General features: G+C 41.0%; 2 protein-coding genes across 2 annotated transcripts; one reads left to right on the plus strand and one right to left on the minus strand.

Moving 5' to 3' along the window:
- Nucleotides 1–1,149: 1,149 nt before the first annotated feature.
- Nucleotides 1,150–9,604, plus strand: togaram1 (TOG array regulator of axonemal microtubules 1). Its single transcript, XM_079572998.1, has 22 exons — nucleotides 1,150–2,292; nucleotides 3,260–3,320; nucleotides 3,487–3,615; nucleotides 3,696–3,959; nucleotides 4,034–4,245; nucleotides 4,338–4,567; nucleotides 4,762–4,862; nucleotides 4,939–5,100; nucleotides 5,197–5,262; nucleotides 5,348–5,511; nucleotides 5,591–5,732; nucleotides 5,918–6,151; nucleotides 6,325–6,448; nucleotides 6,530–6,635; nucleotides 6,716–6,951; nucleotides 7,028–7,186; nucleotides 7,486–7,612; nucleotides 7,687–7,802; nucleotides 7,901–8,084; nucleotides 8,163–8,382; nucleotides 8,464–8,550; nucleotides 8,677–9,604. The coding sequence occupies exons 1-22, from the start codon at nucleotides 1,267–1,269 to the stop codon at nucleotides 8,928–8,930; spliced, it is 4,404 nt and encodes a 1,467-aa protein (XP_079429124.1). The 5' UTR covers nucleotides 1,150–1,266; the 3' UTR covers nucleotides 8,931–9,604.
- Nucleotides 9,605–10,423: 819 nt separating this feature from the next.
- ccdc28b (coiled-coil domain containing 28B) lies at nucleotides 10,424–12,971 on the minus strand. The gene is made up of 6 exons (XM_079574025.1): nucleotides 12,765–12,971; nucleotides 12,020–12,296; nucleotides 11,776–11,945; nucleotides 11,384–11,538; nucleotides 10,777–10,799; nucleotides 10,424–10,669 (listed from the first exon to the last, which is right to left on the minus strand). The coding sequence occupies exons 2-6, from the start codon at nucleotides 12,253–12,255 to the stop codon at nucleotides 10,615–10,617; spliced, it is 639 nt and encodes a 212-aa protein (XP_079430151.1). The 5' UTR covers nucleotides 12,256–12,296; nucleotides 12,765–12,971; the 3' UTR covers nucleotides 10,424–10,614.
- Nucleotides 12,972–13,612: the final 641 nt, after the last annotated feature.

Raw genomic sequence — 13,612 nt, forward strand, 5'->3', positions numbered from 1 at the left:
ACTCCGAGCAGAAAGCAGTCAAAGCTCCACTTATAAAGAGCCTGACAGACAAACAGCACTCCCACTTCCGCTTTGGACAAACTATACCTATACCATGACCTACACGCAATACTGGGAACGAGTCCGTGGATGCACAACAAGCTTTACAATCAAATTAAATTATGTATAATGTATGCCTAGTGTGATTTTAAGTCAAAGTGCCATATTAGGGCATGGAATATAAAATCATATCATTGTCTACGCTCTAAAACTATTATTATCATCTGTATAGAATAACATTGCAGTCGTAATTTGTCACATATGTGGATGTTTGTGAGTGCCGTGGTGGAGCAGGCGCGCTGGTGCTGCCGCCTGCAGGAGCCGGAGCTCGGAGCGGGCGTCACCATGGAAGCGCTCAGTTTGCGACATGTATTCGCCATTTTGCTGCTTCGGTGTGTGTGCGGGATACTATGCCCGTGAAGCCTTTAACATTTAACACTATCGACACCACTTAAAACAACCGAGGACATGCCTGCAACTGCACGGCTGTAGCTGCTCCGAAAAAACAGACATGGACGTTTGGTCGACGTAGCCCGCGATAGTCTCACCGAGCGTCAAAACGAGCGGAGCAGCAAAATGCGAGGTCTGTTTTTAGCTGTTTTACTAACTTTGCTAGCACAACCAATATACATTAAACCCCCCGTGGTTAAGACCAAATGGGGGGGTTAGCTTCAGTGTTGCTAAGAGCCTTTCGGTTATCTGCATGTAAGACTTTATGTTGTAAGTTAAGATTTGCTGTTAGAGTAATGCTTCTGCCGTAGATGTAACTGTACCCTGGCATTGTATCCCCAAAACGGATTGCGAATACAGTCAAGATCGATCATAGAGTAATAGTAACTAGTGACACCACATGAGCAGGGAATAATAGGTATTCGTGGGCGATTGAGCGTATCCCGTTACATCAGTTGCCTTGATGCCTCAAAGCCACAAGTGGTTGGACGACACAGTGCAGAAGAAAGATAGTGATCATCAGGGTTTCTTAATGGAAAGCTTATTTTACTGTTGTGTTTGTGTCACAGATTTACAACAGAAGAACTGCAATGTTGTATTAACCATTGATGCCTGTGATGTTTCTTAGGTTGAGACAATGTCCACAAAATCGACCATCACCCACTAGGATGAGAGCACCATGCGAAGAAGAGGGATATCTTTATCCTCCTCATTTGGTGGCATTTGCCCCCTTGCATTCTCAAATTTGACTGCATCGTCATCTTGCTCTTCTCAAGAATGATACCGGGATTAATTTCCCAAGACTTATACGATCAGCTCTTGGACTTTAGAAATTACCAGAATCGTACTAATGGCGTGGAAAAGCTTAAACAAATTATCACAGAAGTGGACATACAGTCTATCCCATCTGACAGTATTGAAGAATTCCTAAAGTTTCTGTCTCGCCTTCTGGATGATAGTAATTTTAAAGTGCTATATGGCACCCTACAAGTTTTAAATTTATTCATTCAGAGGCTTGATAATAGACTGGACAAATACTTTCAGCAAATTATTTGTGTGGCTCTCAAAGCTCTTGGGGACACCCGCACCATCACCAGGAATGAATATATGAATGTTTTTCGACAGTTAATGAAGGCAGTTGCGCCACAGCAAATATTGGATCTAGTCATAAGCAACTTGAAACAGAAAAACTCAAGGATTCGGGAAGATGTTCTTAACATTATCATTACTGCTTTGCTCACTCATCCAAGGAAGAATTTTAACATCCACAAGCTTTGTCATGAGGTAGCCCCATATCTCACAGACAGCAAGAGGAAAGTTCGACTGGCCGCGCTGGAGCTGTTTGCCGTTTTAGACCATTGCCTTGACACAGGGAAGAAACAGCCTTTAATCAAAGCTGTAGACATGGTTGAGCTCACTGAGGAAGCCGAGGGTCTCATGGAAGCTGTACAAGCAAGAAGGGCGAGACGTGTTCTTCCTAAACTTTCCCCAGAAGGCACTGTAGAGTATGCATTGATAGTGCCCAAACCGGGACTGCGGACCTCAGGACAGACAGGAGCTGATTTGGACTGGGTGATGAATGGTGGGCGGATCAGCAGCGCAAGGAGTACCAGGACTGAACCAGACTGTGACCGATTACATGGATACAGCAGCCTTGGCTCACTTACCGACGACGTTCCACTTCAAAGGAGGATTGTGAGTGCAGGTAAAGGAAAGAACAAACTACCCTGGGAGATGTTCAGCCTGTCATCCACCGAAAGTGACCAACAGTGCAATACGCCTGATGGAAAGTGCACTGAACAGGTGAGGCCTATAACTGGCATCTTTTAGCTCTTTGGTTAAATGGGTTAAGATTTCAGGGAGCTATTTGAGCAAGATTATGTTTAGATTATGTTGAGTTGAAATCTCAAAGGCTCAGATGTGTATTGAAAATGTAAAAATGGAGACTGGTTTGTTATGGTCATGTAAAATTAATAGAACATATCAAAGAAGAACATAATATCTTGAAAAAAGTGTGTGGACTATGTTAACTATGTAATGAAATTATCCAGATAAATATGCGTTCTTCAGGTGAAATGAGCATGTGCAACATCGGTCCTATTTCTGTAGTGTAAAGTGTATGGTACAGCAGTTGACTCATTTTCAGCGTCCCACACAAGGTTATTTTTCTCCCTTACTTATGCTTTCTACAGTTATATCAAAGAGTATTTCATTTATATTTTGTAACTATATAGAAACAAAAGAAGTTTTAATTTAATTGGGGATACTATCAACCTTTTCACAGTACTAGTTTGAAAATCTTTTGTTTACATCTGCAGCAGTATTTGTTTCCTGGCAACCCTAATAGCATAGCACACTTAGGTAGAGGGTGAAGAGAAATTGCTCAATTCCCAGTGATGTTGGTAAAGCAAAGTAAATGTATATAGCAGTAATTGCCATCACAATGAGTGCTTTCTACATTGTTTCACATCAGCACACTGAAATCATGTAGCTTTCTCAAAGAGAAGAAAATGACATTATGAGTCAATAAATTTCACGCCAGTTCTGCGCAGACTTAAAACCTGCATTCATCTTTTGTGTACTTTAAATACTATAATATCACGGGGCATGACGATCCGTGTACAGGCCAGTGCCTTTTGTTTGTGTCTGTCAAGTCGTCTACATCTCTTTGTTTAGGGTAGAGGATGGAATTTCACTGACTTATTTTGTTCACACATTCATGTACATTAGCTTAATATTATTGTTTTGCTTTTTTTTTACATTGTATAAGGTTACCAATGAAGATTTTCTCACAAGAAAACTAAGCCCAGAAACCTACATACCCAGTTTCAGTGAGTGCTTCTTCATTTTATGTATAACATGAGTATGATACTGCATCCAAAATACAATTTAAAGTTGTAATTACATTTTAATCCATTAATTTTTTTTAAAACAGTACTTGGCAGCGGCGTATTATTGTTTCCAATTGGGGCTAATTATGAACACTACTTGATGTAGGCTCTGCAGAACCTCCCAGGCTCCAGTCCTCCAGAGGGAATGAGTCTCCTGCACGCCTCAGAAGGAGTGGCAGTCTTAACCTTGACCAGGACATGTTCAAGACCACAAACCTCTCTGAAATGGATTCAAGTAAGATATTATTTAATCATCTCTTTTCTCACATTTAGTCGGTTAAAACATCCTTGAAGCTGTAAAATATTTCCTTACAGTGGCTGCAAAGAGGAGTATGCTTTCCAGAAACCCGAGTGTTGAGCGCACATTTTCCCTTCCAGCCAAGTCGTCCTCTACTGGCTCCTTTCTACTGCCCTCTTATCCTTTGGCATCACTTCCAGGCAGCGTCCCTACTCCGACTGCCTCCCGGCGACATGTAGACTCCGCACTCTCTATGTCTAACACTTGGCCAAATAAGCGAGACAACAGCGCTCACCAACAAGAAATCAGTCCCTGGAGAGATTTACCAAGCAGTACAAAAGGTATAGTACAATAATACAATGACTTATTACATGGACATGATCCTAATTACGTCTTTGTTCTTCCTGATTTATAGAAGATGTGTCCAGTCCGTGTTCTCCCAGGCCTCTGCCTTCACTTATGAGTTCTTCTTCAGCATCATCATTTCGCAGAGCCTTAAGTAGTACGAGAGCAAACGCTTCAGTGTCACCAGTTATTCCTCCAGAAGAACACGGTGAGCGATTAGAAATGAAAGACTTCAATATGGACCAAAATCTTGAAGACGAGGACCCCTTGGACATGCTGGAGGTCAGTAATGTCGTGTGTCTATACTGACCATTTAAAAGGCCTGTTTGTGTACTTTAATCAGATAGAGCGGTTTAATTACTATGTACTTGCAGATGCTGAATTCATTGCGCTCCTTGCGAAACAGTGCTGCCAAGAAAAGGGCCAAAGTAACTCTTAGTAACTCTGACCTGGATCCAGACAGCCCTGACTCAGCTGTGAGGTTAGACCTTGGTCTAGATTCACCAGCTCGCACTCCTCCAATTCTTACAAGCTCAACAAGTGAAAGTGGTCTTTCCAGCCTTGGCTCTGCTTTGAATTACAGCCTGAACGGAATTAAAACCAGGTAAATCACTGAAGTTAAATAAGACCAGAAATAGCTCATCTTAACCATATACTAAATCAGACTTTCATCAGTATGTCATGGCTATTTTTACATTTTTTCCCTACTTTATACTCCTGTATTAATGGATGGGCTGCTTTGATTGTTACGATGTGACATGAACTCAACTGATTGGCTATACTCTCTTATTACGACAGCCCGAGGAATTCTGCCTCTTTTGGCGTGAAACCCCGAGTTGGAAGAGTGCCTTCAGCGAAACTGAGGTCCTCCGTGTCTATGGATTTCAGCAGCCTTCAAGGTGTAGTACCTTTTTGGTTAGTGAGCTACAGTGGCTTATTTGTAGATTATTTACCAAATGATTCATTTTTCTTCAGGATCTCAAAAGTATGAGTGGTCAGCTGATGCTGGTGTAATCGGACACTCCCTGTCATACACAAATGGAACCGTTAAAATTGAGGAAGATAACAATAGCACGGAAGCTCCATTGGTCAAACACACTCCACGGGAATCCACCAGAGGACTGAAAGGTGCCAAAGGTACAGCAGTTCTAAACACTTGTGCCTATTTAGAGCGAGAACAATGACAAGTTTGTTCCTAAATTATTGAGTGTGATTCTCTTATTTCATTCCTAGGATCCCAGAGCCCGAGTAGCAAGAACTCATCAAGCACCGATGTGCTTGAAGGAGTCATTGGAAGAGGCTAGTTTTGTCACTTCAATTTCAGAAAATGTAGTTTTTGTAATCAATTTCCTGCAATAAATGACCTATGGCTTTAATTGTTCAGGGATGTTTGGCAGTGCGCAGTCTTCTGGTTGTCCAAGCGCTTCTTTGTCACTCGAGCAGGGAGACTTCGGAGCCAGGCCCCCCAATGATCCCTACTCAGCCACTTTCAGACATACAAACCCTCACACAGACAGTGATGACAGCCCACGCTCAGATGGGGCCAAGGTTAGTCTCACTTGAACTTTGAAACACAATCATCTTATAGGTCTTTTGTTTATTTTTTCAAATAAACTATCTGTTGTAGGAGAAGATAACAACTGTACGTTTAAGCAGGAATAAGGTACGGCAGCAGTGTACAAACCAATCTGATGATCGAGATCAGAGAGACCAGACACGAGAGAGGATACGCCATCGTGTCCAGCAGATGCTATCAGATTCACCCACAAGCGAAGATATGCCATTACTCATCAAAGGCAAGTCAAAGATCTTTGCATTATAATGACTACTACTACTACTATATAATAACATGTATAGGGGTGAACACCCCTATACATGTTATTATATAGTAGTAGAAAACTGCCTTTAATGCAGATTTACAGATACCCTCTTCTATCTTGACCATTCTGTACAGATCTGCATTTAAATGGCAGCACACTGAGCTCTACCAAACCAAATATTTCCTCAAATGAATCATACATCACCTCAAGAAGCCCTGTCTGCCTGCCAGGACACCAGAACTCTAAATGCCTCACTCCTCCCCATCAGCCTAGTCCTCCCACAGTGCCCCCAAATCCGAGGAACACACCTCGTTTGAGGCGGGCACCGAGCCTCGGCAGGACACGTCCTTCACAATCTCACGGCTCAGGTCAGTCAATTTCTTAAAAAAACACTTTTGTTAATATTGTATTGTATGCAATCGTTCTGTTATATCCTCTGCTTTACCACATTTTGTCTTGAAATAAGATTACAATTACTTTTCATGCTGCACACACAGTAAGAACATTAAATCAGAGTGTGGTTGTCCTAATGGCTTTTTAGATGAGCTGGCCCCTGGTTCTCTGAGCCACAAAAAGAATTTCTCTGAAGCTGCTGATCTGTGTCCATTTTCCAAGCCTGAGCTGGCGTTGACCCAGAGCTTCCACCTTCTGAGCTCCGATGACTGGTTAGAATTTACATCATATACGTAATTACATCTTGTACAATGCAAAACCCTGGCTAAAGAATGTCTCCTAATGTCTCCTAGGGAAAAGAAGATCGAAGGAATAACATTTCTGCGCAGTCTGGCAAACTACCACTCAGACACACTCCAAAGCAGACTTCATGATGTGTGCCTTTCACTCACTCAAGAGGTACTACATGTGCACAACAATTTCATAATAATTACTTTAACCTTACAATTTGCATTTAAACATATGTTTACATGTCTCAGGTGAAAAACCTACGGTCAGGTGTGTCCAGGGCTGCTGTGTGTACGCTGGGTGACCTTTTCAGTCACATGCAGAAAGCAATGGACCAGGAATTGGAGGGGACAGTTAAAGCCTTACTGCACAAAGCTGGCGAGACCAACGCCTTCATTCGACAGGATGTGGACACAGCATTAGACTGCATGGTCCAGCACTGCACTCCTACTCGAAGTATCAATGCTTTACTCACTGGAGGCCTTGGGTCAGTAATCATGTCTGGTGTTCTTCTTCTCTCACTTCACCGTGACCATAACATTGTATGTTTTTGCTGTTGGTAGACATCTCAATGCAGTTGTTAGAAAGTGCACGGCCCACCATCTGGCTAATCTGGTTGATAAGGTTGGTGCAGCCCGTCTCCTGTCTGGGGGTAAAGAACTTACAGACAGGATGGTGCCTGCGATTGCAAAGCTCTCACAAGACTCCTCACAAGAAGCCAGGTTTGATACTTTCTGTCAATAGTATTGTTTTTATGACAATTCAAATTCTAAGTCATTATAACAATGAACCTTTGCGTAAACAATACGCATACAATTCAAATCCAAGGGTATATTAGAGCAGAAACAAGCCTAGACCTCTTGCTGTCCTGCTTCCACAGTTCTGGTATGGTTTCAGCCAGCCGGTTTCTGCTCTAGTGCACCTGTTGGCCTGTTCCTTGTGAGATTTGACTAATTTTTTTCAACACTCAGCTAATTGTGGCACTCACCTCCAAGTATTTTCTACATTTTCAAATCCAAAGGTACTTCGGACGACGCATGCTGCTCTCTTTATCCTCCCATCCTGAATTTGATAAGATTCTTGAGAAATATGTTCCCACCAAAGAGCTACCAACTATTCGAGACACTGTTCTTACTCTAAAGACTAAGGTACAGTGTGGACTTTTTATCTTTATGTTATTTAATGTTTTGAGTCCGTCACCTCACTGTAATAATGTTTTCAGGGTCTTGGTGAAATGCCGTTGGACAGCCAGTCAGCCAGAGGCAGGCGCTCCATGCCCGGCAGTGGGACAGTCAGAGCATCATCCCTCACCAAAGAACCGCTCAATCAAACCACAAGGTGGATTGAAAGGGACCTTGTTAATCCTATGAAGACTGTTTACAATAGTAATAGACAATAGTAATAGTAATAGACTATTATGTGTGTACAATCTACAGGGACTCAAATCGCTACTACAGTGGCAGATCTCAGGCTCAGACCTTTGCTGATAAGACTGAATATGTGAAGCAAATTTCAAGTCTCCTGGGTTCAAAGGATTTCCGTGAAAGAATCAAGGGAATTGACCAACTCGTGGCAGACTGCCAGAACAATCCCAATCTGGTTATTAACAGTATATTTCCAGTACGTAAATAAGATTTACAGTATACAACACTAGCATTTGTGAATGTTGCATGACATTTTATTGTCCCTCTGTTTCAGGTCTTTGATGCCTTTAGGTCCCGTTTGCAGGAATCAAACAGTAAAGTCAACCTTTATGCTCTTGAGTCCCTGCAAAAAATAATCCATTCGTTGAAGGACAATTTATCTCAAGTGGTTAACATCCTTGTCCCAGCCATTGTAGACAATCATCTCAATTCTAAGAATAATGCTGTTTATTCTGCTGCTATTGGAGCCGTAAATGCACTAATATCAAATATTGGTATGTATTTAAATAAGATGAGTAGTAAATTAATTGTTGTATATGCTTTGCTTTAATATGACTTTTGTTTCTTTTCCAAAGATAATGTACTCCTGCTACAGCCTATTTGCACCAAGGCTCAGTTTTTAAATGGCAAAGCAAAAGTAGATCTTATTGAAAAGGTTGCAGGTATGATGCTTATTTATTATGTTATCTAGTTTGAGCCTATATTGTATGAAACATCATAAGATGGCCATTGCAGATAGTTATTTATTGTGTTGCTTTAACAGTGGTTTTGGATGTCTTACATTTCAGATCTTGTAACTGACCTTTACCCTCGCAAACCCAACATTGTGGAGCAGAAAGTACTGCCGTTACTGTGGCACCTGCTGAGCACATCGACTCACAGTGGCACAATTCACGGCCGAGGCGGCAGCGTGAGGGGTGCGACAGTCAACCTGTGCCAAGCTCTTTATGCTCTGATGGGACACAGCCTGACAGAGTGTGCTGCTTCACAACCTGCTAATATCCACAAAAATTTTAACGAGGTACTACGGACCATAACATAAATAAAAGGAAAAACGTACGTTTGAAGAACCATAATTACTTGAAGATTTTCTAGTGCCTGCTCTTTTATGACAATAAACATCCTTTAAAATTAGAAGCTTATTCTTATCGATGAGATTTCCTCTGGTTACAGCACCATGATCACATCAGGTTGTATGTAAAAACTGCTCTCTTTGCACTTTTAAATATGAACTGTAGAAAGATTTTGACATTGTGTTTTCATATTCTAATCATGTACTGTAAAAAAGATCAACACTATGACAGAATGTACCAATGAATGAAATGCACAAGTAACGGATAAAGACAGGGATGAGAGTTGTATATTTTTACTTTAAATGTATTGTGTATGTTTTAAAAAGAAATCCTATTGATGTTTTGTGAAATTACCACAAATTCTATAAATGATTGTGTACAGCTGTGTATTTGTACAGTATTAACGTCATATTTATATATGCCGCAAAAGAAACAGTATGAAATGTATTTTTTGTGTACAAAATTGGTACTGTCTGGCTTTTATGTGGACTTTACTTGGCAAAATCTATTTCCGTTCAAAGATGTACATTTATATATAGATAGTCCAGGTCTGACTGTCTCAGTGTGTAGTGCCAGTCAATTAAGTAGCCTTTCACTATTATTGTTCATTTCAACACTAAGCTTGTGATAATTTTGCATAAAAGACGGATATATGAATAAAGTGTTTTATTTCTGTAATTTTTCTTCTACATATCAATGGAAGGAAGAGATTTCACAGCCATTCTGCAAATTTTAATGTAAGGTACAATTATTCTCCGCTCACAAAGCCCATAAGCCCTTCGACGAACATATAAGCAGGAGTGTAAAACATGTCCAGTAAAGTTCATTTGCTGCCAAGGCTTTGGATTGTTTTCAACTTATGCTTTAAATGACAAAACCCCTTAAATGTATTGATAAAAAAAAAAACATTCATATAGCTATTTACACACTGAGTGGTACTTATATTGAGAAATGCACAGCATAATACATTTATTAAATGCATACATTTAAAAGCTTTTTTTTTTCTTTCCACAATTGTAGGCATAGCTAACAGTGAAACTCGTATTAACACAGTGAATTAGTAAACTAACTGTAGCGCAAAGGCTTAAACCAAGTAGTGCTCATTAACACCCATGCCTACTTGTCACATACTGAAGGTTAATTTCTTAGTGGGAGATTCTATGTATGTGAAAAAAATAGAAGCAACGCACACCAGAAGTACTCTCAGAGGTGCAGATGTTGAGGAAAATCTTCATAAATCAAAAAAACAGCATTGCACACTCAAGTCGCCGATGTCCAATTTTTAATCAGGATGATAATGTTTCGGCATGAGCCTTCATCAGATCATTCTTTTTTCATCTTAGAGCCACAGTGTGTGTGGAGTGGACCAGCCCAGGTGGCTATCTCCAAAGAGTGGGTGGCGCCCATCAATCAGGAAGCCAGATTCTATGTATGTAACAATGTGTTATTGACGAGTTGCCTTTTTTTTTTCTTACTTTTGAAGCACTGCATTTCCCTTACTATTTGTGCCATGTTTTGAGTATTCATTTTTGAGTATTTGAGTATCCCGTCTCCCATAGATCTTCCTCCAGTTGCTATGACAGTTCAATTCCATCATGAGCATAGCTGGTTGTGTGTTGTGACACGGCGAGTAGTCGCCATCCTCCTCACTCATCACGGAGCCGATGATTTGGGCAGGTCCTGGTTCTCAGCCAAGTTGAGCTTTTGTCTGAACAGCGACAAATCAGTCAAGGAATGAAACAAAATGTATACAATTTTGTGTCCACATTACACAAGGATTATGAGAGTTTTGAGTTGAGAGTTGAGAAAGGATACATCGAGGTGCTAAGTTCTTCCAGCTGCAACATAAAGAAGGTGACGGTATTACATTTTGGTCATTTGCATTAACTTAGTTCTCAGAGCAAGATCTGGATATGGATGACAAATCTCCTTACTGGGATCAATAAAGTACACCTTATAAACTCAACCTTAAAAGCAATTGTGAAATCCATTACTAGAATATCATCCTCTCAAAAAAATATTCCCATCATCTTCAACAAACTCACAGATTTAGTTCCCCCATTCTCTTGTAGATGGCCCTGCAATGTTCTACGTTGGGGAGGCAAGGGGCACCAGAAGAGGTTTCAAGGCACCATCTACCTCAATCAGTGATAATAATAGACACTCAATGTATATTCTTCGCCTTCATATTATACTGACATGTGCTTTGCTTTTTCAAAACTGAAAATTGATGTGTCAGATACTGTAAAAAACGTACACAAATAATACATTATAACATTTATTTTTTCAACTCAATAATTTTCATTGTCATTCATTTGTTGTGATTGCTCAATATATCCTGTCCATTGCACATTTTTACTTTTTGGGTTGTTTTATATCAAATGAACTGTACATCAGTAGTGACACTGCTGTGTGCACTCACGTTACTGAGCAGGTGTTCCAGGTTGTGGTCCGAGGCTCCTTTCCTCTGGTCCTCTGACAGCTCCTCCACGTGACTGTCCAGGCTGAAGTGCAATCTGGCCAGCTTCTCCTGCATCTCCCGCACGTGCTCCAGCTGCTCAAACGAACACACCTTTCCTAAGACACACCAGCAACACACAAAACAGATCACATCACAGCCTTCATTAGACCTTTACTGTTTGATTGTGTTCTTGTATATGGTGGTAAATAGCAATAATCTCAGGAAATACTTGGTGTCAGTGTAAAAAATAGCCTATGTGGGGTATTTAATATGACACTTTCCGTTAGCAAAGTCATTTAGGGGCCGATCCCCTGTGTTGGAAACAGAATATTCCCCTGGAGGCTCTGTCTTACCAAAGGCCTGCAGTTTGCCTGAGTGGAAGTCGTTGAGGAGGTTGAGTAGCCCTTGTTCCATTTCCCTCACATCAGACACATCGGTCAGAAAGGAGTGCTGTAGGGGGGACGACTGGACTACCTTGCTGGGTCCCGCCGGCTGGGGGGCTCTCGGCTTTTCTTTGTGTGGTCTGTCCAATGAAAAAAAAAAATTATAATATTTATTTTCTACATTTGAAACAAAAATGGCCATTCAGGAACTGACCTTGTTATTTTTGGAGGAGCAATGACAGCGGTGGGCATGTCTTTGAGTTGTCCAGGAGCTCCGATGGACCTCTTAAACTTGCCTCTGTTTTTGGGGGAGGGAGGCTGAGGCAGGCCAAGGGAGAAGGTGGCACTCTTGCTGGCAGGGAGAGCGGGGAGTTTGCGGGGGTTTATGGGAGGGGGAGGAGGCTGGGGTAGAGACACCTTTGGGCTGCGTTTTTTACGTTTGTCCTCCATTACTTTAGGTTATCCTCAGTGTGTGGGTCACTGGAGGGCTGCTGCTGCTGGAGGCCTCTGAGCAACACAAAGGTTGGAAGTTAAATAAAAACAGGTTACAATTTGACAGAGAGTTAAGTTGTTGGCCTGGTGCCAGTTTGGCAGCAGGTGATGTAGTAGCTGCACTTATTATATTGTTATAGCCTCATTGTAATGTTTTCTATTATAGAGCCAAACTAAATAATATGGGGAAAGCGTGATAGCGACGTGGGCTCCATACAAATACAAACTCACTGTGCCATGGAAATCAATATCTTTAGAGCTATCAAATGCACATCAGTCTCCATTGAAAAGTACAAATCAAAGATGGCCTACAGGCGCAAAAAAAACTTAAACAGCATCCATCAGCTTTGTGCATAACACGTTACTACCTCCCATTTCCCGGGACGCAAAAACGCAATTCTTACTGAGCTGCGGGCGACACTCGATGGAGAATAACAAAGCCGTGTAAACAGATTTACGGATGGCACCAGTGAGACTTACCGGATCAATTACGCACCAGACAACTCATCGAGTGACAGCATCGTGAGATCTCTCCATAAATTAGAACGAGGTCTTAAGAAGTATTTCATCGGCGCTGTTTATGAACAAAATCGTGGCACATTCTCGCCACTGCATCTATTTGAACTACGAACACAGCGCAGCACGAGCGGCACCGATGCGCGCTGTCGTCTTTATTCGTCTCTTAAAGGGCCAGTGCGCTTTTGTGAGACCAGTGTTCATTTTGACATATTTGATTTTAGTCTCAGTCTTTTGACTAAAATGTAATTTAATTTTAGTCAAGATTTAGTAAAAAAAAAAAAAAAAAATTCAATTTTAGTCTAGTCTTAGTCGACTATAATTGCAATGCAATTTAGTCGACTAAAATGAAGAGTAATTTAGTCGATTTATATTTATAATATTCATTATAATCATATTTAATCAAGGACCTCGTCTTCATGGAGCTGCTTCCACATGAATAAAGCTCAGACCTGTTCATTCGGCAGTGATTTTAAATGATATGAGGCTTTTTCAGACGGTCAGTAGAAGTTTGGATGATTTTATTCTCTCCCTTTCATTTTTATTTAGTCTTATTTTAGTCGTCAAAAATATCACTTTGACTAAAATTAAGACTAAATATTTTAGTCGACGAAATTAACAGTGTGTGAGAGGCAAACATTATTTTCGGATGAACATTAGCGTTGCCCACATTTGCCATACATCTGAAAGTTCTGTTGTGCGTATGAGCATTTTTACGAATAAGTTGCTTTGTGCATGATTAAAAAAAAGTAAAGACGCCTATGGAAAAAAAATCCCCACAAGAGGGCGCCAGAGACCC

This window comes from Gobius niger (genome assembly GCF_951799975.1).
Source record: "Gobius niger genome assembly, chromosome: 16".
Taxonomy (NCBI): domain Eukaryota; kingdom Metazoa; phylum Chordata; class Actinopteri; order Gobiiformes; family Gobiidae; genus Gobius; species Gobius niger.

What these genes read in the sequence shown, in the direction of transcription:
- togaram1 (XM_079572998.1), top strand. Translation starts at nt 1,267, where the DNA reads ATGATACCGGGATTAATTTCCCAAGACTTATACGATCAGCTCTTGGAC. An exon ending in ACCCCTTGGACATGCTGGAG is followed by an intron (nt 4,246 to 4,337) that starts GTCAGTAATGTC and finishes ATGTACTTGCAG; the next exon opens with ATGCTGAATTCATTGCGCTC. An exon ending in CCGCTCAATCAAACCACAAG is followed by an intron (nt 7,803 to 7,900) that starts GTGGATTGAAAG and finishes TACAATCTACAG; the next exon opens with GGACTCAAATCGCTACTACA.
- ccdc28b (XM_079574025.1), bottom strand. Translation starts at nt 12,255, where the DNA reads ATGGAGGACAAACGTAAAAAACGCAGCCCAAAGGTGTCTCTACCCCAG. An exon ending in TGGAACACCTGCTCAGTAAC is followed by an intron (nt 10,800 to 11,383) that starts GTGAGTGCACAC and finishes TTTATGTTGCAG; the next exon opens with CTGGAAGAACTTAGCACCTC. An exon ending in GAAGAACTTAGCACCTCGAT is followed by an intron (nt 10,670 to 10,776) that starts GTATCCTTTCTC and finishes GTCGCTGTTCAG; the next exon opens with ACAAAAGCTCAACTTGGCTG.